At 64.6% G+C, this 25,355-nt stretch overlaps 1 protein-coding gene across 2 annotated transcripts in view; it reads right to left on the minus strand.

Annotated features, from left to right (window-relative positions):
* Positions 1 to 20,723: 20,723 nt before the first annotated feature.
* SPSB1 (splA/ryanodine receptor domain and SOCS box containing 1) overlaps positions 20,724 to 25,355 on the minus strand; it is a 48,679-nt gene continuing 44,047 nt past the window's right edge. For both annotated transcript variants that reach the window (XM_084875841.1, XM_084875842.1), the window contains exon 3: positions 20,724 to 22,596. In XM_084875841.1, coding sequence (XP_084731967.1) covers positions 22,469 to 22,596 — 128 coding nt within the window. In that variant the 3' untranslated portion in view covers positions 20,724 to 22,468. The remainder of the gene's footprint in view (positions 22,597 to 25,355) is intronic.

Here is a 25,355-nt window from a genome sequence, read left to right on the forward strand (position 1 = left end):
CCCACACACCGCCCGCCGGGCCCGGGCCCCCTTCACGGCTGCCCAGAACGGAAAGCAGAGACCCCGCTGGTCCCCCTCACCCGGAGGCACCAGGTTGGTGGTAATGCCACAGGCAGGACCTCAGCCCGGGCTGCCCCCCAGCACCCGCCAGTGAGCGCTGGCCCCAGACCGAGCGTGAGCAGCGCAGAGGCCACAGCCGTCGGGGCCCCGGGCCTGGTGGACGGTGTGGCTCCTGGTGGCCAGGCCGCGGGGATCATGCCCAGCCGTGGTTTCCTGCGGCTCCCGGGGGAGTTTCCATCTCCCCCACGAGCCCGTGTCTGCGGAGGCTGCTCCCGGGAAGCCCTCTTTGGCTGAGCTTCCAGCTGGTTCCAGGAACGCCGGCTGGCGGAGTGGTGGTGAGGATGGACGTGCTGGTGAGGAAGGGGAGGGTCAGGACACTGACTCACATGCCAGCCCAGCCGCGTGCCCCCACTCGCCTCGCTCTCCCGGCTCGGAGCAGGGCGCCCTGCTGACCAGGAGCCGCGGGAGGGGAGAGGAGACGGGCAGGGGGGTCGGGGATGGGGTGGGGGGAGAAGTGGTCCGGGAAGTGGGAGGGTGTGTGTGTGTGCGGGGCAGGAAGCTGGCAGCTCTGGGCACCTGCCCCCAGCCTTCCTGCAAGGAGCCCTACACCTACCCGAAGGGAAACAGGCTGGTCCAGTGCCCGGAAGTTGATGTGGGGGAGCCAGCACTCAGCAGGGTCCTTAAGCAGGTGTCACCGGGCCTCCATGGAGGGAGGCGGGAGGTGGGCCTGCAGCTGCGGGGCCGTGGAAGCCCATCGCTGTTGTGGGCAGCACTACCCTCCAGTGAGGCCCTCGGCCTGCCAGCAGCTTCTCCTCGGGCAGGAGTTGCTCCTCCTGCATCCTCTGAGGGGCAGCAGGGGCACCACATGCCAAGCCCTCGGGAGAGTGAGTCAGTGAGAGGGCTTGTGGGGGCAGGAGCGTGAGAGGGTGTGTCAGTGTGGGGTGCAGGTGATAGTGGGGTGCGGGTGGGGGTGGGGTTGGGGTGCGGGTGAGTGTGGGGTGCAGGTGAGTGTGGGGTGCGGGTGGGGGTGGGGTGCGGGTGGGCGTGGGGTTGGGGTGAAGGTGAGTGTGGGGTGTGGGTGAATGTGGGGTGTGGGTGTGGGTGGGGTTGGGGTGGGGGAGAGTGTGGGGTGTGGGTGAGTGTGAGGTGCAGGTGAGTGTGGGGTGCGGGTGAGTGTGGGGTGGGGGTGGGGTGCGGGTGAGTGTGGGGTGCGGGTGGGGGGGGGTTGGGGTGGGTGAGTGTGGGGTGGGGTGCGGGTGGGGTTGGGGTGGGGTGAGTGTGGGGTGCGGGTGGGGTGCGGGTGGGGGTGGGGTTGGGGTGGGGTGAGTGTGGGGTGCGGGTGGGGGCGGTTGGGGTGGGTGAGTGTGGGGTGCGGGTGCGGGTGAGGTTGGGGTGGGCATGTGGGAGGCGGGAGAGATCCCAGCCCTGCCCAGGCCCTTCGTTAGGACTGAAGGTGGGGCTGGGAGGGAGACTAACTTGGGTTCCAGGTCTCTGTTTCCTCTGGGGCAGCCTTTCCCCCGTCAGCCCGCTCTGGAGGGTGGGGAATGGACCGAAGCCGTTCCCGGCGGGTGTTTACCACGTGAGGATGGGGGCTCTGTGTCCGCTCCGGGGAGGGGGCTGAGGGGGGGTGGCTTCACCCGCCGGGTGCACATGAGAGCGGCGTCAGAGAGAGGCAGTCCGGGCTGGCTGAGCGCCACCGGGACGGTTCCCAATACCGTACGGCCACTATCACCACGTCAAACACCGCAGCCCGGTGCCCAGCAGGCCTGCCTGAGAGCGAGCGACAGAAAACCCTGCAAAACGTGCGCCGGCTGACTCCACATTTCTCCTCCCCACTCTTCTATGAGACGCACGGATTCTTAGATCCAGAGTCAGCATACTGCCGAAGCCGGTGCGGCTCAGTGCATAGAGCGTCGGCCTGCGGACTGAAGGGTCCCAGGTTCGATTCCGGTCAAGGGCCTTGGTTGCGGGCACATCCCCAGTGGGAGGTAGATGTGCAGGAGGTGGCTGATGGATGGTTCTCTCTCATCCATGTTTCTGACTCTCTATCCCTCTCCCTTCCTCTCTGTGAGAAATCAATAAAATATATTTAAAAAAAGAGGAAGCATACTTTGAAAACACCTTTGCTCCTCCTCCTGGGTTGGGGAGACGGACCATCGAGGAGAAGACAGGCACGTGCCCTGGGGAGCCTCTCCCCCGGGCCTCCCTGGGCGCAGACTATAAATAGCTGCCAGGAATGCTGGAGGCGTCTCTCTGGGCTCCAGGAAGAGCCAGGAATGCTGGAGGCGTCTCTCTGGGCTCCAGGTCCGCTCCCTCGAAGCTCCTGTGGCTGCGGGAAGAGGGAGTCAGGGGGAGAGCGGCTCCGTGCTGGCCCTCGGACCCGGGACCCTCCATCCTCCACCTGGGAGCTGCCCTGGGACCACCCAGGCCCCAGGCCCTCTCCATGCGTTTCTAGGGAGTGATTGGTGGATGAATCCCCACCGGCCCACGGCCTGGGCCTCCCGCCAGGGGGAGACTCTCCCTTCCCCGGGGGGCGGGTCGCTGGGGGCTGGGGTGGGGTGTCCCTCTGGGTGCCACGGGCTGGTTGCCCATCAGGAGCCGGTTCGGTGGGGCCAGGCCTGCTGGGTCCTGCCTGGCCTCGCCCAGCTCATGTGGGGACATTGGCCCCGCGGCTCTGCCAAGGCCCCCGCCCTGGCCCCCAGGGGATGTGATAGAAGGTTCAGGTGGCTCCACAGGGCTGCTGACTCATGTGCCCCAAGACGAGGCCGGCTCCCCGTTTCCAGGCCCCGGCCCATCCCGCACAGCCTCCACCTAGGAGCCACTCTCCTTCCTCCTTCTAGGAAATGCATGTGCTGGGGAGGGGGTGCGGGAGGGGGCGTGAGGGAGGGGGTGTGAGGAGTGGTGGTGGGGTGGGTAAGAAGGCCTGTATCTGCATAGCCTCCCCACCTCCCCCGCCCCCGCCCCGCCCGTCCTGTGGCCACATCTGCCCGCATGAGTAAGATCCTGTGATTCAGAGCATCTCCCTTCTCCCCACACCCCCCGCCTCACCCCCCCCCCCCCGCCCCCCAGGCTCTCAGCAGCTTTCTGAGAACCGGAGGTCACCATGACCAGAGCCCCAGGCTTCTGCCCTGAGCCGACTCCCCTCTGCAGCGTCTGCTTCCGCTTGGAAGGCAAAGCGGGTCAGGTCAGGCCGGCCCAGCCCTGGGGTCGGGGTGAGGACAGGCTGGAGGCTGGGCCCGGCGGGCAGGAGTGGGCGGGAGGGCGGGGGGAGCGGGGGCCCTGGCAGGAGTGGGCGGGGGTGGGGGTGGGGGTGGTGGTGGTGATGAGGCGCCCCGGACCTGCTGTCCGTCCATGCTGCCCTCCAGGCCAGGCACACGGGAGGCGCTTGAGGGCAGTTTTCTAGAACAGATGGTCTGCCCCAAGCCCCAAGGGGATGTGGCACCGGAGAGGGTCACGTTTTCATTCTTTGACGATGACAGTAGTTTGGTTCCATTCTCTATCGGCCTGACTCCCCCAAACAGCATCCCCTGCGCGGCCGCTGGGTGTGGAGCGTGGGCTTCCGAGAGGGCTGCTCGGCGCCCGGCCGTGTGTCCAGGCTGGCGTGCTGGAATTTAGATGAACCGCTTGGCAACGCTTCCTTTAATCCGCCAGACGCGTGTTTTATTTATTTATTTTTATTTTTTAATATATTTTATTGGTTTCTACAGAAAGGAAGGGAGAGAGAGAGTTAGAAACATCGATGAGAGAGAAACATCAATCAGCTGCCTCCTGCACACCTCCTACTGAGGATGTGCCCACAACCCAGGTGCATGCCCTTGACCGGAATCGAACCTGGGACCTTTCAGTCCTCAGGCCGATGCTCTAGCCACTGAGCCAAACTGGTTTCGGCCAGACGCATGTTTTAGGTTGGGATTGTACGTTGAACATCATGGTTACATGATATTAGATGGCCCCATGCGATGTCAAGGACCCTGGGAAGAGGGTAGCCGGAGGTCCAGGTCAGAGATGGAGATGTGACGACGGGAACAGAGACGGAGTGAACGGGGGCCGAGCAGGTGGGCTCCAGGGACTGCGAAAGGCGAGGCCCGGATCCCCCCTACACCCTCCAAGAGCCACACCCTCCTGACCCCTCGATTCCAGCCCAGGGTATTCCTCAGCGTGGCCCACCATAACCAGATTCCACAGGCGGGGAGGCTGGAACTTCCTCACAATTCTGGAGGCTGGGGAAGTTCAAGATCAAGGGGCCAGAACATTCACTTTTTGATGAGGTCTCTCTTCTTGGCTTGTGGATGGCCACCTCCTCCTGTGTCCTCACATGACGTTTTCTGTGTGTGTGTGTGTGTGCTTGTGTGTGTGTGTGGTCCTTCTGGTGTCTCCTCCTCCTCCCCCTTTTTTTTTTCTTTAAAATATATATATTTTATTGATTTTTTACAGAGAGAAAGAGAGAGGGATAGAGAGTCAGAAACATCGATGAGAGAGAGACATTGATCAGCTGCCTCTTGCACACCGCCCCGCCCCCCCCCCCCCCCCCCCCCGGGGATGTGCCCACAACCAAGGTACATGCCCTTAACCGGAATTGAACCTGGGACCTTTCAGTCCGCAGGCCGATGCTCTATCCACTGAGCCAAACCGGTTTCGGCTCCTCCTCCTTTTATGAGGATGCCTTTTATTGGATCAACGCCCCACACTTACAACCTGGTTTAACCTTCATTACCTCTTTAAATATGCCCTTTCCCCAAATGCAGTCACCATGGAGGTCAGAGCTTTAATGCATGAATTTGTGGGGGACATAATTCAGCCCAAAACACTGATTTCAGACTTGTGGCCTCCCCAGAAGTAGAAGAGAATAAGGGCACGGTGTTTGAAGCCACCAAGTTTGTGGTGAGTTGTTATAGCAGCAACAAGAAACTCATACACTCAGCCCAGTGCCTCTCTCCATCACCTCCGTGTGTTTCCTGGCCGTGCCTTCTGTCTCGCACTCTTAGCTGTCCAGCTCCTGCTAATCCCTGGGCGTTCAGCTCTGGTGTCCACGAAGTTTTCCTTGGCCCCATACAACTATCTGTTTATATATCTGTCCCCCTCCCCCCGGCCCCGCCAGGCTGAACATTCTTGTCTCCCATTCCTGCCCAGGACACCTGGCTGGCATCCCTGAGGCCGGAGTTCTGGCTTCACGGTTATTTAGGCAAAATCCTGGGACTCTAACTGAGATGCTCCCCGGCCCCAGGCTCAGAGGTCTGCAACCCAGCCCCTGGCCGTCTCCCCCGGGGATCTGCGTCCCCCAGGCCCCTGCCTCTGACGTGGCCCCTCCCTCCATGGGCCCGGATGTCATGTCACAAACCAGGAGCTCTTGACCCTTCTACACCCTCTCCCCACATCCAAGCCGGCACCGGGCTGTGTGAATTCTACCTCCCAAGGCCCTCCCGAGTCTCCCCACCTGCCCCCTCTGGTCCTGCCCCCTTCCTGGCCCTGCCTGCATCCTGCCATCGCCTCCTGAGGCCTCCCAGCCCGGCCTGTTCTCCGGGCAGCTGTTCCCCAGTGCGGGCCTTCACCAGGCTGCTTCCGTGCTGGGTGCCCTCCCCGGCTTTGTTGGGCTCACTCCTGTGCAGACACAGACGCTTCACTCCGGAATATTCTTCTTATTTTAAATATATTTTTATAGATTTTTAGAGGGAGAAGAGGAGAGGGAAAAGAGGGGAACATCTCGTTACGCCCCTGCATGCCCCCTCATAGAGACTGAGCCTGCAAGCCGGGCATGTGCCCTGGCCGGGAACCGACCTCCTGGTCCGGGGGCTCCACCTCCGAGCCACAGCAGCCGGGCTCACTCCTGACTGTTTAGACAAGTGCCTTCTCCGCTCAAGGACAGTCTCTGGCGTGACCAACGTCCCGCGTTCACACCCAGGAAGGTGAGTTTGGTGGGAAGTGCCGCACCCCAGGCGATGCGGGCTCGGGCTCCAGGCGTCCCTGCCCGTGGCCGTCACTCAGGAGCCGGCAGGAGTCACACGTGGTGTCCGGGGGCCCGTCCCCTTCTCCGCCACGGTCCCTTCGGCAGCTGCCGGGCTTGCCCATCACAGCCCTGAGCCTGCTCTAGAGAGGCAGGCCGAGCCGCCAGCTGGGGTGTGTCCCCCAACTCCTCAGAGCACCCAATCCATAGTGCTTTTCTTTTTTAAATTAATTTTTTAAAAAAATTTATTATTTATTTATTTATTAATTAAATATTTTATTGATTTTTTTTACAGAGAGGAAGGGAGAGGGATAGAGAGCTAGGAACATGGATGAGAGAGAAACACCGACCAGCTGCCTCTTACACATCCCCTGCTGGGGATGTGCCCGCAACCAAGAATAGAACCTGGGACCTTTCAGTCTATCCTTTGGTTCTATCCACTGAGCCAAACCGGTTTCGGCTAATTTTTTTTTTTTTTTAATTATTAAAGTATCACATGTTTCCCTTTCCCCAATCCAATCCATAGTTTTTTAACTTGACTTGACACAATCCTGTGTGATCACAGCTACCCCTTCCTCTCCCAGCGAGACCTGCCGCCTGGTAAAGGGGAAGCCACTGAGACCTAACCAGTCTGGCTCAGTGGGTAGAGCATCAGCCTGAAGGGTCCCAGGTTCGATTCCGGTCAGGGGCATGTACCTTGGTTGCAGGCTCATCCCTAGTTGAAGGTGTGCAGGAGGCAGCTGATGGATGTTTCTCTCTCATCGATGTTTCTAACGCTCTGTCTCCCTTCCTCTCTGTAAAAAAAACAATAAAATACATATTTTTTAAAAAAAGGGTGGGGACACAGCCGAGGAAATACTGGGAACTCTCTCAGGCTAAACCTAGACAGTGACGGTCACAGCAAGGGCGAAGGCAGCTGGCCTCCCTCAGTCCTGTCCACCCAGACCTGACACTGTCCTCTCAGAACAGAGGGCCCTCCAGGCGAGGGTGTGGGAGGACGGGCCGGCTTCCCCCCCCCCCCTCGGTAGAGCAGCTTTTGGCTCTGAGCCTCAGCCTCCGTGCCGGCCGCCCCCCCGCACCCCTGCCGGTGAATTCCCGGGGGTCCGGGCTCTGTGGTTGCGATGCAGAGCCGGGAGCAGTGAGGCGCTCCCGGGTGGACCGGCAGCGGCCAGGACCCCACCGGCTCCGTAACAGCGGCCGGCTGGGTCTGCGGGCAGGAAGGCCCTCCCGGCCTTGCAGGAGGGAGAGGTCACTCGGAGTCGCCCGTATTTATTGACACAGCGTGGCTGTTCCCGGGGCAGCTGTGAATCAGAGGGCCTGCCGGGAATAGCACTCCGAGCCAGACTCACCCTGTCCGACCGGCCGCTGGCCCGTCCCTCGCCCCCGCCCCCCGGGCTGGGCCCTGCGGACACCGGGCCAGCACACGGGCCACCTGCTTCCGCGGCTCCCTGCCCCTGCGGCAGAGGCGGGCCGCCTCCGGGCGCTCAGCACACAGTGAGCGCTTGCTGTATGCCGGGCCGAGCTCTAAGCACTGAATTTGGCTATTGGGTCTACTTTTTTCTTTTTCTTTTTTAATCCTCACCCGAGGATATTTTTTCCCATTGATTTCCAGAGAGAGTGGAAGGGAAGGAGGAGGGGGAGGAGAGAAACATCGACGTGAGAAAGACACATCGACTGGTTGCCTTCCACATGCGCCCCAACCGGGGCTAGGGGAACCTGCAACCGAGGTACATGCCCTTGCCTGAGAATTGAACCCATGACTCTTTGAGGGGGGGGGGAGGGGGGGGACTGGCGCCTTAACCACTGAGCAACCCAGGCAGGCAGGTCTACATTTTTTTTTTTTTTTTGAGCACCTACTCTATGCTAGGCTTTGTCTAGATTAGGGGTGTCAAACTCAATCAGAGAAGGGGCCAAAATCTAAAATCCAGCCTAAATCGCGGGCCGAATGGTTTACTGAACAGTCATAAACTGACAATGTCATAAACTGACAGCGGAGTGCAGTGATGACAGCGCGGTACGGGCCACATTGCAAGGCCTGGCGGGCTGGATTTGGCCCGCGGGCCTTGTGTTTGACACATGTGGTCTAGATACTAGGTCCCAGTTATTTGTCCATTTATTTTTTTAAGCACCTACTATGTATGTGTGTGTGTGTGCGTGCCAGGCACAGTGGTGAATGCTCCCCCAGGCAACCCAAGGCAGGGAGTGATACTCAGAACGAGGCCCCGCCCTAACCCCCTCGGGGTCCTGGCATCGCTGCCCTGGGCTGAGGTTCGAGGAGGCAAGAGTGAGGCCTGGGGGTCCGGGTCTGGCTGCTCCCAGGCCGTGCAGCAAGGCTGGCTGTGGCTCTCACCCGTTCCGGTGTCCCCCGCCCCCCTTCGCCCCCCCCCCCCCCATCAGAGGGGCCCCATTGCTGGGAGACAGTGCTGGTCGCTCTGCGAACCTGGCGTCGCCGGCCCCGCGGGCCCCTGCGCGGAGCCCAGTCCCCTAATTAGAACCGGCCGCCTGGCCCGCGCCCTCCCGGCCCGCGCTGACTCCCGTGGCCATAAACCTCGCCGTCCTTCCTGTGTGCTCTCCGGGCGCAGCCTGCAGGAGCCTGGGCGGGCAGGGAGCCGCTGCCCCCGGCTGCGGGCTGGCACCTCGCTCAGGCCTCCCAGGGCCTGGCACGCCGTGGGCGCTGCGCAGGGACGGCCGAGCCAAAGACACTGCCCGCCCCGCAGCCTCCCTCCTGCCTCCTCACCGCCCTGGGCCCAGGCCGCCCAGCTCACTCCCCGCCCTGCCCGGCCCTGCCTGGGGCACGGCCCAGGGGCTCCGGGCCTGCTCCTCCGGGCTTCTGGGCATCTGTGTGGACAGACAGACAGACAGACAGACAGGCTGCCCGGGGCCTGAGACCGTCTACCTCCGCATCCCCGCGCCCACCCCGGGGCTGGCACAGCGCGGGCGTCAGGGCTGCTTGTTGGTTGGCTGAATGGGAGGCTCAACTGTTGGGGTAAAGACCCTTCCTGGGGGGGCGGCGGGGGCGGGGGCGGGGCCCACCCCCCTCCGGCAGGAAGGCGCTCACCCCTCTCCTTCGGGCCAGAGTGGTCAAAGCCAAGCTCCTTCTCCCCGCAGGGCCCAGATGGCGTGGCCTGGCTTCCGGTGTCTCCAGCTCCGGAGCCGGCCTCTGGGCAGCCCGGGCGGAGGTTCCTGCTTGGAGAAGGGCCCCTGGCCGGGCTGGCCAGGGACCCAGCGCGGAGCCTCTGACTAGGCCCAGCTGCCCGGCCCCGAGTCCCCGTGCAGAGCAGCAGCTGGCACTGAGCCCTCCCCCGGGCCCTCCTGGCCTCGCCGGGGTGAGAGGAGGCCGAATGGCTGGACGGCCGGACCCGGCCTGGCCCGGCAGCCTGAGCTCGCGTGGCTCCCCTTCTGCACCCCAAAGGACCCCAAAGCCAGGGCCGGTTTGCAGAGCCCCGGGCCCAGCCCCCGCGTCTGCCCCTGCAGAGCCACGTGCTCCCCGCAGAGCCACGCCTGGCTGCGTGGTTCTTGGGGAGATGGCTGCTCCTTTGCGGGCTCCGGGGGTGTCTGTCCACACGAGAGGCGGTGGGTTCCGGGTGGGAGGCCGGAGGTGTCAGCCAAGGCCAGGCTGCCCAGGCTCCATGGGGCTCCCCTCCCGGGCCTCCGGCTGCAGCACACGGGCGGCCGCCAGCCTGGCAGCTGGCAGACCCGGCTCAGCTTGCTCGAGGCACCGAACAGCGAGCGAGGGGGGTGCCTGAAGGCAGCCTGCACATCGGGGGGCAGTGGGTGGCCCCAGGATGCTGGCACGGGCAGGTCTGCATCAGCATCTCCCTGGGGCGGGGGGTGGGGGGGCGGGGACCCCTCTCCTCAGTATGTGGGGCCCTGGCTGGTTCCCAGCCGCCTCTCCCAGGGCATGCGACCCAGCTCTTCTGATTATTTCGAACCTAATTTGTGGGGGACCCTCTGGGACAAAGCGGGGCCGATGCCTGGCCTGGCGCTGGATGCTGGGGATGGAATGAAGATGAGCAGCTAACGGGGGAGGGTGGGGGGAGAGGGAGGGGGATATGAGTCCAGGCATGGCTGCTATGGGGTCAGCTGGGAATGGGGAGGCCACCTCCCTCCCCCACCCCCTCCCTGTCCGTGTGGGCCAGAGTGAGGTCTTCGGCGGGCCCTGTCCCTGGAACGGGGTGGGGGCTGGGGGTGGGGAGAGCTGTCCGGGCTGAGCCTGCATCTGTACCCTCCTCCAGCGTCCCCTCCAGGCCCCGCCCCCTGTCCCCACTGTGAGCCCAGCCAGTGTCCGGCCCGGCCTCCCGGCCACCTGCCCAGTCCCCGTGTGACTCAGGAGGGTGGGGCCGCCTGGAAGTGCCTCGGATCCTCTCCCATAACCTCCCGCTGCCGGCCAGACCCCACCTTTTCTGTGGGACCGGGGCGGCCCGCATTCCTCGGTCCTGCAGAGCACATGGGACTTGAACCCTGCTTCCACTCAGGAAAGGCCTGGCTTGTCCCAGGGTGTGGCCTTGGCCTTGGCCAGGGGCCCCGTGCCAACGGAGCCGACACCGCAGGGCCCGGCTCCACACCCAGGCCGGGGCCACCACTCAGCCTCACAGATGTTGCCGGACAGTCATTTTCTTTCTTTCTTCCTTCCTTCCTTTCTTTCTTTCTTTCTTTCTTTCTTTCTTTCTTTCTCTTTCTTTCTTTCTTATTTAAAAAAATTTTTTTAATTGATTTCAGAGAGGGAGAGGGAGATAGAAACATCAATGATGAGAAAAAAACATTGATCAGTTGCCTCCTGCACTCCTCCTATTGGGGATTGAGCAGGTGCCCTTGAAAGGAATCGAACCCCTACCCTGGCCTGGACGCACTCAGGAGGTCCCTGCACACTCCTGGCACACGCATGCACACACATGCGCATGTGTGTGCAACTGTGCTCGGGGATACCCTGAGGTCCCTCTGTAGGCCTGCTGCTCTCAGACCCAGACCCAAAGGAATGAAGGTGTGGCACGAGACAGGGAGGGCACATGGATGATGAGGGATCCACTCGGGACATGCATGTACGTGCTGGGCACACGGAACCCGTGCTGTGGACAGGGGGGGCCTCTGTTTTCATTACTGGGGCGCTGGGACCGGGTCTGAATCCGGCGTGCATTCAAGCAAAGTCTGCCTTGACCTGGTGGGCTGAACAGGCTCAGACCGGCCGCCGGGTCTGTGCTGGGGGAGGGGCGCCCTGTCTTCTCACTGGAACCCCAGTGGTCCCCCAGCGCCCCCGGGACCAGTAGGCGGGGCACTGACCAGCTGTGTGTCCACTGCCCCAGGCCAGAGGGAGGGGTGATACTTTGCTGGGGTCCCAGGAGCCCCCCAGGGACGTCGGACCTCCTTCCTCCCACAGGCAGTGTAGGCTCATTGGCCCCCCAGGTGTGGGGCAGGGGTCTGCGGGGCAGGGGCAGGGACAGGGGCAGGGGCAGAGGCTGGGGCAGGGGCAGAGGCTGGGGCAGGGGCAGGGGCAGGGACAGGGGCAGGGGTGGGGACAGGGGCAGGGGCGGGGGCAGGGGCAGGGGTGGGGACAGGGGCAGGGGTGGGGACAGGGGCAGGGGCAGGGGTGGGGACAGGGGCAGGGGCAGGGGTGGGGACAGGGGCAGAGGCTGGGGCAGGGGCAGGGGCAGAGGCTGGGGCAGGGGCAGTGGCAGGGGCAGGGGTCTGCAGGGCTGGGGTCTGCGGGGCAGGGGCAGGGGCGGGGGCGGGTGCAGGGACAGGGGCAGGGCAGAGGCTGGGGCAGGGGCAGGGACAGGGGCAGGGGCAGAGGCTGGGGCAGGGGCAGTGGCAGGGGCAGGGGTCTGCAGGGCTGGGGTCTGCGGGGCAGGGGCAGGGGCGGGGGCGGGTGCAGGGACAGGGGCAGGGCAGAGGCTGGGGCAGGGGCAGAGGCTGGGGCAGGGGCAGGGGCAGGGGCAGAGGCGGGAGGGAGTCGGGCAGCCAGTCCCAGCCGCCCGCGGGGAGTCTGCTCCCCCTCCCCAGGCTCACGAGAGCGAGCGGAGCACAGAGCTATTTTTATTTACGAGCGTGTCCGTGGGCCGGCCTCTGTCTAGACAGCTGGCGTTATCACCGAGGCCATCCGGAACGCGCAGCCCGTTATTGAGAACAGAGGACGGCAGATCACACAGCTCATAAACGAGCTGGGCACAGCCCGGGGCAGGAGGACCAGGTAACCCGCTCAGCCAGGGCTCACGGCCGCGGGGATGTTTGCAGAGAAAACAAGGAGGAGCGGCCGGGGAGCCGGCGTCCTGCCGGGCCCTCCGGAGAGGCCCGCCGGAGCTGCAGCCTCTCCCTCACCAGCAGTGACCGGACGGTCGAAGGCCCGGAGGCTGCGGAGAGCAGCAGAGGCTGTGGCCGCCCCCTGCCCTCTGGGCTTCACGGCAGAGCCAGCCTCCGGGGATGGACAAGGAGACCTGCTCTAGGCTCACATTCACGACCTCATTCGTCATTCATTCATTCATTCATTCATCCATTCGTTTGTTCATTCATTCCCTCCATCAACCCACACACACAGATGGAGCATTTATCTACATGATCGGGTTTCGCCTCCGAGGGCCATGGCGGAGGCAGACATGAAAACACAGACTCAGGTCCAGGGTGACATGCAGGAGACTCGCAACCGATCTGATCGTATCAGCCCCTTAGCTAAAGGGCTGCTGGCGCTGTGAGGAGACCTGGGGCCCCAGTCCCCCCCTCCCAGCCGCCAGCCCCATGTCTCAGCAGGCCCAGGCCCAGCCCCTGGCCCGTCTGCCACAGCCTCCATTTACCCAGGGGTGCTGGGGCCCTGTCCCCCGCCCCCACACATGGCAACGGCTTCACCGGGCTGACCCACTGACACCCCCTGAGTGCGGGGGTGGGGGGGGGGGTGCTCACTGCACACAGGAGAGGTCTGGGAGCACCGAACCCCCTTCCCTGTGCTAAGTAGGCCCCAGCAGCCACCGTGACTGCTCCCCAAAATGAGGTGCCCAAAGGTGGGGCTCAAGGGGCCACCATTAGGCCCAGGGTCTCCCCAGGAGCAGCCAGGGGGGTCCAGAGCCGGGGCCTGGGCCAGGAGCTGCCGCGGACAGGAGCAGAACAGGGGAGCCTGAGGCTCTGAGTTCAGGGCTCCTTCCAGGGGGTGCCCGTGGGACGCAGAGAGGCTGAGAGCCCAGCACGACTGAGGTCACTGGAGGTCGCATTGCTGCAGGCACCCCCCAAGGAAGGGCGCCCCCCCATGGCCAAACACTGCTCCCCGCACCTCACCCAAGGCCACTCACCCGGCTATCTCAGCCGACCCGATTTATAGGGGAACCTACACCGAGGGGCTCCATTCGCCCCTTGTGAAAACTCCTATTCACCCTTCAAAGCCCTCGGGCATCCCTGCCCTGGCCTCCTGGCAGAGACCTCCACCCTCCCCCGCATCGCTCCGAGCCCCACCGCTCACGGCTGCTGGTCGGTGCCCACCCCCGAGTGCTTTGCCCAAAGGCTTGGTTTTCTGCGTCTGAACCCCTGTGCACCTCCGCGTCTGGCGGAGACACGGGGTCCAAGTGTTTGCGAGGGGGACAGCGGAGGCGGTGGCACCTGTTCTGCCCCCATGGCCTGAGGTAGAGGTGCTGGTCTCCCTGAGGTGGCCAGGGGGGCTTTAGGGGCCTGGGTCCTCCGAGGGGCGCCTGGGCCCCCCTGCCTCGGCTCCTCCTTCCCGGAAGTGGGGCGGGGGACACGAGAGGGGGGCCGCTCTCGGGGTGGCTGCGGTGCAGGAGGAGAGGCCTCAGGGCCGAGGGAGGGTGCTCCCTGCGAAGGGCAGGCCCCTCTGAGGTGCGTGTCTCCCTCTTCCCCATGGACAGAGGTTGTAACAATAAAACCCGGGCCTGTGTGGGCCTGCAGCTTCTCAGGCATCGCCCCTCCCCAGACTCACTGGGTCTTTGCAGCCACAGGCTCAGCCGGAAGGTCATTATCCCGTTTATAGGAGGGGGAAACGGAGGCTCCCGGAGGCAGCGACCTAGTCATGGGATCGGCGATGGGCCTTCTGAGTCCGAACCCCAGCACCCCTGCCCTCTGCCCCCGCCCCCTGTCCCCTGCCCCCTGTCCCTGTCCCTACCCCCTACCCCCTGCCTCCTGCCCCTACCCCTGTCCCTTGTCTCCCCCCCCCCCACCTCCTGCCTTCTGCCCCCACCCCCTGCCCCTGCCCCCTGTCCTCTGCTGGGTCTGTCTGTCCCCCTGCGGGTGGCTGGGTTGCTGTGGGCTTCTCCCTGCTGGGGGCCAGCCTGGGAACTCCCCACATCCCGCCCCCGTTTCTGGGAACCTGGGCTCCTGGGGAGGGTGCCCTGGTGCTTTCTCTTTCTGTTTCTCTGGAAGATCCAGAAGGGACAGGGCGGAGGGGCAGAGAAGCCGGGCTCCACGCAGGGGTCCCCCCGGCAGCCCGGGAGGCAGGGTCCCGGGGCCCCGAGCGGCTCCCCAGCCCCGCAGCCTGGGGCCCGCTCCCCCAGCGGGCCGGGAGGGTCCCGTCCGAGGAGAGCCCAGCGCTGACCGTCCGCGGGGCTGTTCCTGTCCGGGGACAGAGCACTTGTGGCGCCCGCCCGAGGGGACTGGACACTGTCCACTGGGGCGGCGCCCGGGGTTCCTGGACCCACAAGTGCGCTCTCACAGGCAGCGAGATCGACCCCCTCCCCTGCCCGCGCCCCCCCCCCGCCCCGCCCCCCGTCCCCCGCAGCCTCTGAGCAGCCTTCCAAGTGGCCTCAGGGGTGAACGCTCAGTCATGTGCCTCCCGCCACAGGCCTCCTCGGTGGGGGGAGGGGCTGAGTCCAGTGCACCCCCAAACCCGCGTCCTGTGCACCCCACAGCCTACACGGGGGCAACTTGGCTCGCTCGCTCATCAGGTTGGCCGCCGGCCTGACACGGTGGCCTCTGTGTCAGACCCGCTGGTGCCTTCCTGGGAACTCCCTGGCTCACCGGGGCTTCCAGGGGTTTGGGGACCTTCCAGAACCCCCGGAGGAGCCAGTCCCAGCCCTGCCCCCCCCCCCATGCCCGTCCACGCGGCATGTAGAGGCCGGAGAGTAGGGCCTGCACCAGCAGGTGCCTGGTTGCAAAGCCGTCTGGGGGCGGGGGAGGGGAGCTCTGTCCGTCCCAGAACGTCCAGCAGCCAGAACGTTCCACACGCTCAGGGTGCCTGCAGGACGCCCCGAAGTCAGGCCACCTGCACCCCGGGAAGGCGAGGTGCTCGGAACGGCTCCCCGCTGGCTGCCCGCAGGCCCTCAGGCTCGGGGCGGGGGAGGGAGCGGCGGGGACGCTGACAGGGCCCCGAACCCGCCCGGGCGAGCGGACTCCGGCGGGAGGCAGGCTGCTAACCAGTAAGCACGTTGTAAAAGCCCGGCTCAGACACAACATCTGGCAGCTGCTTCAAATACTTCTCTGTCTGAAGCCGGAGCTGCTCGCCGTCCAGTAAATCAAACCATGTGAGCGTGAGGGGAGCCCGCGGCCCGAGGCACCCTGCCTGCACCCTGCGCGGCCGCCCCCGCCGCCGGCGCTCCGGCTCTTTAAATAGCCCGGGGCTCGCATTCCATGTCCTTGTACGATCAACTCCCTGCGGCGGGCTGGGAGCCGTGGGAGGGGAGCCGCCTCCCTCCGTCCCACAGAGAGATGGAGGGAGCGGGCACGAAGCCGCCCGCCGAGGGGAGCCTGGCACCCCGGGCACCGCGTCCCTGGCTCGGCCTGACTTCTGAGCAATGCTCTCGCCTTCCCCGACCACCCAGCCCACTCGCTGTCGCTGGCCCGAGGGACCCAGAAGGAGAGAGAGACAGGGAAGCCACGTCTCTGGCCACGGCAGGTGCCACGTTCTCTCCACATCTGGCCTGAGGCTGAGGGTTCCACGTGCAACCTGGGCAGCGGCCCCCTAGACCAGTGGTTCCCCACCTTCCGAACGCCGCGGCCCTTTAACACAGCTCCTCCTGTGGTGGTGACCCCCACCATGACATTATTTTCGTGGCTACTTCACCACTGTGATTTTGCTACTGTTATGAACTGTGATGTGAATATCTGTTTCCCAATGGTCTCAGGCTCCACAGCAGCGGTCCTCAACCTGGGGGGTCGCCACAGCAGGAGGAGCTGTATTAAAGGGTCTCGGCCTTAGGAAGGCTGAGAAGCACTGTCCTAGGAGAATGCCCCTCAATTCGACAGCAGGTCTGCTCTTGGGGGCCTGCCGCCAGGGGCAGGGCCAGGAGGGAGGCGGTAACGGTGGGGAGACTTGCCGGACAGTCTGGCCCTGGGCGGTTTCCCCCCTCACCGTTCCATAAACCCTCACGGCCACCCCACCCGTGGCTACCGTCTCAGTCCTGGTTCTGAAGGCATGTGGAGGGTTGAATGTTGGCCCTCGGACAGGAATGTCCACGTGCTGACCCTGGGCCCTGAGAATGTGACCTTATTTGTTTTTTTAAAGCCAGCTTAACAAATATATTTTTATTTATTGATTTCAGAGAGGAAGGGAGAAGGAGAGGGAGATAGATTCATCAGCAATGAGAGAGAATCATGGATTGGCTGCCTCCTGCACGCACCACACTGGGGATCGAGCCCGCAACCCGGGCATGTGCCCTGACCGGAAGCTGAACGGTGACCTCCTGGTTCCTAGGTCGACGCCCCACCACGGAGCCACGGAGCCACGGCGGCCGGGCTGGACGCGAGCTTATTTGAAGGAGGGTCTTAGCAGAGGAGGAGGGTCTTAGCAGAGGCTGCCGCGTTAGGGATCTTCAGGTGACTCCATCCCGATGACCCAGGGGCCCCTAGTCCATGGCAGCAGTCTTGCTGAGGCCGACGGGGAGACCAGGCAGGGAGGAGTCTCCTTTAGAGTGAGGTGACCAGACATCCCGATTTTTAATAATTTGTCCCGCGTCCCGCCGCGTTTTAAAAAAGTCCCGATTTTTGGCAAAAATCGGGACTTTTTTAAAACGCCGAGGGACACACTGTTAAAAATCGGGGCTGTCCCGCCAAAAGCGGGACGTCTGGTCACCTTATCTCAGAGGCCCCGGCGGGAGCCCGGCTGGGTGTTCGGACTTGCGGCTCCAGAGCCGCAAGGATCTACGTGTGTGTTGTATTACACCACCCGGTAGGTGGTGATTCACGGTGGCAGCCACAGGAAACGAACACAACGTGGAAATGGGGGTCAGAGGGCCTGGACAAGGTCACGCGGCTCCGGGGTTTCCATTCCCGGGGAGGGGAGGGCCGGCCCTTCCCCCCTCACGCGGCCTCATCGCGGGGACCGGCTGCGAGGCGAGGGGCTTTGCTTTTCGGCTGAAGTTCCTTCTCCCGGGTCATCGGTGGCCCTGCCGGCAGCCCTGCCCGACAGGGATCCTGGGGAGGGACCTCCGCCCACGTGCTGCCCTTGAAAAATCTTCAAAAGGTGGGGCCCAGCCGAAACCGGTTTGGCTCAGTGGATAGAGCATCGGCCTGCGGACTGAAGGGTCCCAGGTTCGATTCCGGTCAAGGGCATGTTCCTGGGTTGCGGGCACATCCCCAGTAGGGGGTGTGCAAGAGGCAGCTGATTGATGATTCTCACCAATGTTTCTAACTCTCCATCCCTCTCTTTTCCTCTCTGTAAAATATCAATAAGATATATACTTAAAAAACAATTTTAATAAAAAGGTGGGGCCCCGAGGTGCTGGTGGGAGAGAGGACGGGGTGGGCGTCTGTGAAGAGACCGGGGAGACGCGGCCTGGGTGGGTGCTGCCATGGAAACAGCCGCGAGCAGCCTCTGCGTGGACGGCGGTTTGGACGGCACCGGAGCGGCGGCTCCGAGACGCTGAGCTCCCGGCCCAGCTGCCAGGACTCGCTTCCTCGGGGAAACCCGGGGCCGAGGAGCCAGAGCTGTTTCCCGGCTCCCGGTATTCCCCTCGCGTTTTCCCTCCAGACAAGCACGCCGGGGCCGGGAAGACGAGGCGCCGCAGCCCGGGCCTGGGCCCAGAGCCGACAGAGCCGCCCGGGGTCCCCCAGCCTCCCTGGACCACGGCCCCCTGCGGCCTCTGGAGGAAACAGGACCAGCACGGGGGCGGCTCTGCCCGGAAACCGCCAACGTGTCAGAGCCAGCGGCGGCCCCTCCCCGCGCAGGGTCCCGGGCCCTGAGCCTCGGGGATTTCTGCTTTCCCCCCCGAAGGCCCCCGGCGATGCAGGAGGCGCTTGTGACGTTCAGGCGAAAGCCCCAAACTCGCTCCTGTGGCTCCTGGGCTTCTCCGGGCTTTCTCAGGGACGCGGGAAGGTCGCGCTCAGATAAGGTGACCAGTCCCCATTTCTAACAAAAGCGGGACAGTCCAAAAGCGGGACAGTCCCCATTTCTAACAATTTGTCTCGCGTCCCGCGGCGTTTTAAAACAAACTGTTAAAAAGCGGGACTGTCCCGCCCAAAGCGGGACCTCTGGTCACCTTACTCTCAGAGGAGAAAGGGCGGGGGCAGTGTGGCCTCGCCTTTCCCGCCTCTGGAGCCGGCCAGGAAGGGGGTGCCTGGGGGGGGGGGGAGGCCCCGGGCAAGGTCAGCGCCCTCCCCTGTGGCCCGCGGCCCTCAGGCCGGGCTTTTCCCCGGGGAGCACCCCTCTGCCCGGGAAACGCATCGCCAGGCCAGCAGCCTGGGAGGAAAGGCTTGGAGAAGCGGTTTTTCAAAGCGTTTCTCTTAAAATTAAAAAAGAGAAAGAAAAGAAAAATAGGAGAAAAGGAAGAGACCCTCAGAGTCCTGCTGAGGCCGCCGAGGCCTGAGCTGGACGGGCGGTGCCGAGAGCACTGGGCCGCCAGCCGCTGAGCCCCAGGAGCCCCGAGGGCCGAGCGGCTTCCTCTGGGCTCCGTGGCCAGGACATCATTTGTTGATTCTAGAGCCCAGTCCCTAGCTCATGGTTTCCTCCCCCGTTGCCATGGCCCCGTCCCGAAAACACAGCAAACGCCTGGCCCCGGGCAGCTCGTTTACTTCAAATATTCCTTGCAGCTGGACTCCAACCACGCTTGGGTGTCTGGGCTGCAGCATGAACTAATTGCTCTGTCCTCGGCCCCTCCCGGCTCCCTGGCATATTTATGGTTCAGTGAAGTCCGCATTCCTCATCTCACGGAGGAGAGGAGAGGAGAGGAGGGGAGAGGAGGGGAGAGGAGGGGAGAGGAGTGAGGGGCAGGGGGAAGGGCAGGTGGGGGAAGCCGAGTGCAGGAGATGGACATGGATGGAGGAGGGAGGAGGGAGGAGGGAGGAGGGAGGAGGGAAGAGGGAGGAGGAAGGGCAGGCCGAGAGGCTGCTGGCTACCTGCTGGAGGGCAGGCTATTAATTACATCCACATGGGCCGGGCGCCGGATGGTTTTATGAAGATCGCTCCCCTCAACGCAAAAGCCTGCCCCCCGCCCCCACCCCAGAAGTCTCCAGGCCGCACAAAGGCCCTCCTTTTCCCTGTGTTCCCGACACCCGGCCGCCCCCCTCCCACTCCCACCGCCTGACCCCACGCCTCCCCGGCCCCGCCCCTGTCCAAGCCAGCCAGAGCTCCAAACGCCACCTAAAAACCATGTCAGACCCGTGCCCTCCACACGCGTCTGGGGAAGGCATCGCGGGGTCCCTTCCCCAACACCCACCATGATCGCTGGGGGCCGTACCTGGGAAGGAAGCACGTGTATCAGGAAGCCGGTTTAGGAATGCCCGGTGCCTTCTCCAAGGCCAGTTCCAGCCCGGGAACGGGCCCTTTCCAGGACAGAGCGCAGTGCGTGGCTCCGACTGCGCGTTGGCATGCTGGCCGGGGTGCCCGGCCGGCCGGTTCTAACACCTCACGTCACCCTGCCCCCTCCCGGGCGATGGGCCCAGAGGACCGTCCCCCACGGAGGCTCACCCCACATCCCACCGCTCGCCAGGATCAGCACCGACGTCCGAGGCCAGGGCTGACTCCGGAGCCGTGTGCTCGTCGCGGGCCAAGCCACCAGCACGCCGAGAGCGTGCCCCTGTGCCCAGCGGCTTTCCGGGAGAGAGTGGACCCCGCCCCGGTGGTGCCCGCCTCGGGCGAGGCCCCTCGGGGAGTTTGAGGAAACAGCACCTTCCTGGGCCCGGCCCCGGACATGTGGGCTCGGCGGGCTCGGCCGGCTCCGGCGGGGCCTGGAGACCTGCATTGTGACCAACACCTCCCAGTGCCGCTGGCGCAGGCGGGCGGGAGGGCGGGCCGGGGACACAGGGCTCCGGCCCCGGGCGCTCGGCTATCCGGCCAGCACACCCCCCGCCCCGGGGACCCCAGCATGCCTTAAGGATGAAGAATGCCCACAGGGATGCACTCTGGCTAATTCTTAGGGAACTAGTCAGGACACGGGATCGTTTCTGGACTGCTCTCCTGATCGCTCGCCCATCCTCCCAGTAAGTCAGCCTCTCCCGTGTTCCCGGCGGGGGGGGGTGAGGACCCTGTGCTTGGCCCCGGGGACAGACCCAACGATGAATGACCGGCTCCTTCCACTGACTGCCCTGAGCCTGGCGCACAGTCCTTCCTGTTAGGCCAGCAAGGCCCGCAGTCTGGGGCACGGGCTCACAGACTTCCGAAAGGAGGTGGGGACATTCTGGGATCGCCCATCCAGGGTCCTCCTGCTCTTCGGAGGCTCTGGCGGGCATGTGACGAGGGGAACGGGGCGGGGGCCGGCCATCCCCTCATTACCCGCCGAAAACCGGGGCCCCTGGAGCTGGCTCGCCCAGGAGGGGCCGGCCACGCCTCTCCCCTCTCCCCGAAGGCACAGAGAGGGACTCAGAGTTAATAAACTTTCCTTTATTCGGTTACTGACTATGATCAACCATCATAAAATAGAATGGGAGTTTCAAGACTGTACAGGCCACAGGGCTCTGGGCTGAGAGGGGGGGTGGGACTTGGGGCGACGCTGAGGGCGGCGGGGGGAGGGGGTGCAGAGACGACAGGGCCCTGCCAGTGTCCGGCCGCGGCGGGAGGCGCGGGGGCCGGAGGGAAGGCGGCGGGGGCCGTGGGAGTGGAGCTCTCATGTGCAACGGTCACCGCGGGGCCGGCCTGGAGCAGGGGGAGGCAGGCCTTCCGGCCTCACAGGGAAGGGAAGGCCTGAGACGGCCACCTGGCCGTGACCAGGGGCCCTTGACACGCCTCCCCCGGTCTCGGCACCAAGGTTGTGCTTTAAAAAATATATTTCACTGGAAGACTTCTTTTTTTTTTCTTTTTAAAGGTACCCTACAGCAGCTGTTTAAAACATAATTCTTACGGACAAATATATACGCATATATATTAAACATTTTAAACAAATAAAGTCATCTATTGTACCTGTGCAGAAGGGGACGTGGAGCCGGCTTCGAGACCGAGAAACGCCAAACGTGGTGGCGGGGGCCGGGGGCTGCTACGTGGGGGGGCTGCGGCAGGGAGGAGGGCCCTCTCCCGCCGGCTGCCCTGCCCCACCCCGCCCCCTGGCTCTGGGGGGTCGTGATGAGCTAGGCACTACGTGGAGACACGCGTGGGCCACGGGTGGGCTTGCGTGAGGCATGATACCTTGCTGGTCTCCCGCACCCCAGCCTGCTCCTTGTTCCTCCTCCCTCCTCGGTCTGGTCCTCCTGTGGGCCATCTCAGCGAGGAAGGCAGGAGCAAAACCAAACCCACAGCCCGAGCCCACGGAAGACACGAAAAGAAGCCACGTCAAAGGCGTGGGAGCCCACGTGTCCGTCGCAGCCGGGAGACACGGGAGCCGCCCCCGCTGTGGAGCCGTGACCCCCACGACGCTCCCACCGCTTGGAACTCAGGGCAGAGCCCCCGGGGAACTGTGGGTTGAGGAACCCACACAGAGACACGTGTGCCACGTGGGGACACGCCACGGCCGGCCGGCGAGGACGGGCGAGGCTGGCACATGCCGGGAGCGGCAGGGCGGGCGGAGAAAAGCAGGAGAGCCCTCCAGCGCGGGGACCGGAGCCGGTCCCTTTCTACGTGGAATAAATAAATGGCTTTCGTTACTGTTGAGAGAATAAATACAGGGTCCGGGGCACCGGCCGCGGGCCTGGCGCTGAGCCTCCGTGCGGGTGGACGGGCGGGCAGGCGGTCCCTCCGGCTGCTGCTGCCTCGTCCGGTGTGTTTCTGACGTCCTGAGCGGGGTGTCCGGCACGAGCCCTGCCGAGCACCTCTGAGCACCCTGGGTCTGCTCCGGGGCCGGATGCCTCTCCCAGGCCCCCCGCTCCCCGGACCCGGCAGGTGGGGGCTCCCAGGCCACCCCGAGAGCAGACGGGAGCGCAGGCCGAGCTTCCTGAGGTCCTGTGTCCTTTTCCCAGGAGGGGCTGGCACGGGCACACAGGGCCCCCTGCCAGTGCCGGGGAGGGGACAGGGGGCCCGTGTCCGTGTCCGCGTCCGTGTCCCGAGGGCAGCGGGAGGAGGAGGAGGAGGAGCAGGCCTTCCTCCCGCTGCGGACACCTGTCCGAGGCGCAGGGCGGGCGGGCAGCGGGCGCTGGCTCCTGGCTGTCGGCGGCTGTGGGCGGCGGCCGTGTGCGGGCCCGGCGTCACTGGTAGAGGAGGTAGGCCTTGAGGGCGGCGGGCAGCGGCAGCGCCTGGATCTCGCCCAGACGCTCCTTCCCCAGGGCCAGGCGCACGGAGCGGCGGCAGAGGTCCATGAGCGGCAGGGGCTCGGCTGCGGAGACGGGGAGAGAGGGGTGAGGCGGGCTCGGCTCTGGGCGCACACCACCGCCAGGGGAGGCCCCCCCCCACTCGCGGGAACACGCGAGGACAATTTTCATTTCAAAGTCATCGTTTTCGGCGAGCACAGAACCCACTTTTTAAACAGGAGTTCCGTTCCCACCACCTGGGTGGCGGTGATGTCAGGGTCACAGGCAGGCGGGGGAACGGAGGGGCGGAGTCCAGGTAGCCCGGGGTCAGGCTGCCAGGCGGACAGGAAGCTGGGTGCTGACTCAGGCTGCCCCCCTCTTACACCCCGGCGAGCGGCGGCCGCCGGGGCATCAGCCGCCGGCTCTTCCCGGCATGCGCCCCGCACCACTGCACGAAGCTTTCGGGAAAGGAATTATCTTGTGAGGACCCCCCCCCCCCCAACTGCCCACGGGTACTGCTCCCATCTGCATGTCACAGCTGGGGGCACTGAGGCACAGAGGTCATAGGCCAAGGTCACAGGCCGGGCACCCGGCCTGGGAAGAGGCCTCTCGCTGCAGCTGTAAGGGCGCCCGTGTCCCGGTGTCCCCCGAGGGCCCGGCCCCGTCGTCCTGCCAGCGGGGCCCCCTGTAGTCAGCGGCTCCGATAGACTTTCAGCTCAGAAGGAGCCGGCCAGGCCGCGGCCCTGCTCACCCCTTCCCCCAGGTGACCTCCCCTTCCCTCGTCCCGAAAAGCAGGGCCGGGGGAGCTCAGTGTCCTGGACACAGAAAGGGCAGACGCAAATGGGCGCCCCTTGACTCTGAGACTCCTTTGTGAGCAAAGCGAAGACCAGACCCCCCACAACCCAGAGACACCCCAGCATTCCCCTCGGGAGCCCATGCCACCCACAGGAAACGGGTTACCGTTCTCCAACCGTCACCACTGTGTCTCAGAACATTAAAAGTCCCATTGAAACCTCAAATCCCTGAGGACCCCCTCCTACAGCTGAGGGTGTGAGGGTGACGGCTCCCGGCGGTGGGCTTCTCTGGGGGTGATGGGCAGGTTCTAGAGTCTATTGGTTGGTTGCTAGCAGGCCCCAAGCACTCCCTCCCCCGCCCCTAAAACTTCTCAAGGGGGAGCCATGGCCTCTGTACCCGCTCCAGCCACAAAGCGGGTGCCCACTGGGCTCCACCGAGGAGGTGCCCAAACAGAGGGGGCAGAGCTATTGGGTGAGGCCCGGCCGCGGTGCCATCTCGCTCATTTGCATCGTTTCTATGAATGAGAGGGGACACGGCTCAGGATCGGGAAGTGAATCGGCGCTATTTATGGGAGCAGAAGGCTGAGGAACTGGGGCGTCCGGGCGCCAACTTCCGCGTTTCTCGGAGAAGCGGTGACCTGGGGCCTGTGGGACCGAGCTCGGCCCAGCACCCTGGCCCACGGCTCTCCAAGGCCTCAGAGCCTGCGACACCACCGGCGCCCCAGAGCCCGCCGCCGCCTCTCATTCACGGCGACATGAATGCGCTTTGGAAGGGCCCGGATTCGGGGGCAGCCTCCCCTCACCTCCTCCGCTCCCGCTGGGGCCTGGCCGCACTCCCGCCGGCAGGGGCAGCGGCAGGGGCAGTGCTCCGGGAGATGGAGCCTAGAACGTGTGGTGGGCCTGCCCTCCCGGGACGTGTGTGCCCGCCCCCTTCACAGGCAGCAGCTCTTACAAAAAAGCAGCAAACCCAACACGAAGCCCTCGTCTTTGCCCAGTGGGGAAGGACACCTGGCACCTGGCCGGGTAGCGTGGCCCCCTGGGCCCCTGCCCCCAACTCTGCGCCCACGGCCCCTGCAGGACCAGCCCCTCGGGGGAGGCAGCACGCCCCCCAGAAAGAAGCCCCTGCAGGGCGGGTGGTCAGTCCCCCAGAGAGGATGGCCCCTGGACCCCGCTGGAATGGAGGTGCAGAAGGGGCCCCCCACGGGCGAGGCCCTCAGGAGGACACAGGAGGAGGTCACCAAGTCGGAAGTCTCCCAGAGAAAGGAGCCGAGCCTCGGCTGAACCATCCATCGCAACAAACGGCAGCACCCTGATCCGGGAGGCACCAGAGGGAGAACTTGAACGTGTCTAACGCAGGAAATGCCTCCCGCACAGAGACGGCGGCTCCCGTGGGGGCAGAGGGGACCCGCGGGCCAGGGACTCTCCCTCGGGGGACAGTCACCCACTGCTTGCAGATAGGCAGTGGTCACAGCTCTAAACACCACCCAGCCACAGACTACCCCCCAGACCCTGTCTCCAGACCCTGTCCCCAGCCTCCAGAGCCGTCTGGCCATGGTGCGGGAGCTCTAGCCCCATGGCCTCCCCGTGGCCACTCTCCCAGGACGAGCTGCTCTCCTAACGCAGGACCCGGGGGTCAGTCAGCAGGCGAGGCTGGCAGCTCCCGCCACGTCCCCTCATCCCACTCCCCACAGAGGCAGCGGGCGGAGGACGCCGCAGAGCCCTCACGGGTTTCCTCCTCTAGATCCTCTCCCAGGCCGGACATCATGGCCGAACACCCCCCCCCCGGGACTGTGTCCCAAAGGCGCCTACCAGGAGCCGCCAGCACAGAGCGAAAGACCCTAATGAGTGAGCGAGGCCCCTTGCTTACCACTACGGGAGCACAATTATGCGAGGGACCTACTACCGCCAGCACCACCAACCCCAGCTCAACACCACGCTGGCTGCTGTGCTAGAATTTGGTCCACTGCACATCCTAAAGGCAGGTCAACCAGAAACAAGCCACATCTGTCAAAAACCATCCATCCATTCACTGATTCCTTTACTCACCATCC

This window comes from Pipistrellus hanaki, assembly GCF_964339955.1.
Source record: "Pipistrellus hanaki genome assembly, chromosome: 2".
Lineage (NCBI taxonomy): Eukaryota > Metazoa > Chordata > Mammalia > Chiroptera > Vespertilionidae > Pipistrellus > Pipistrellus hanaki.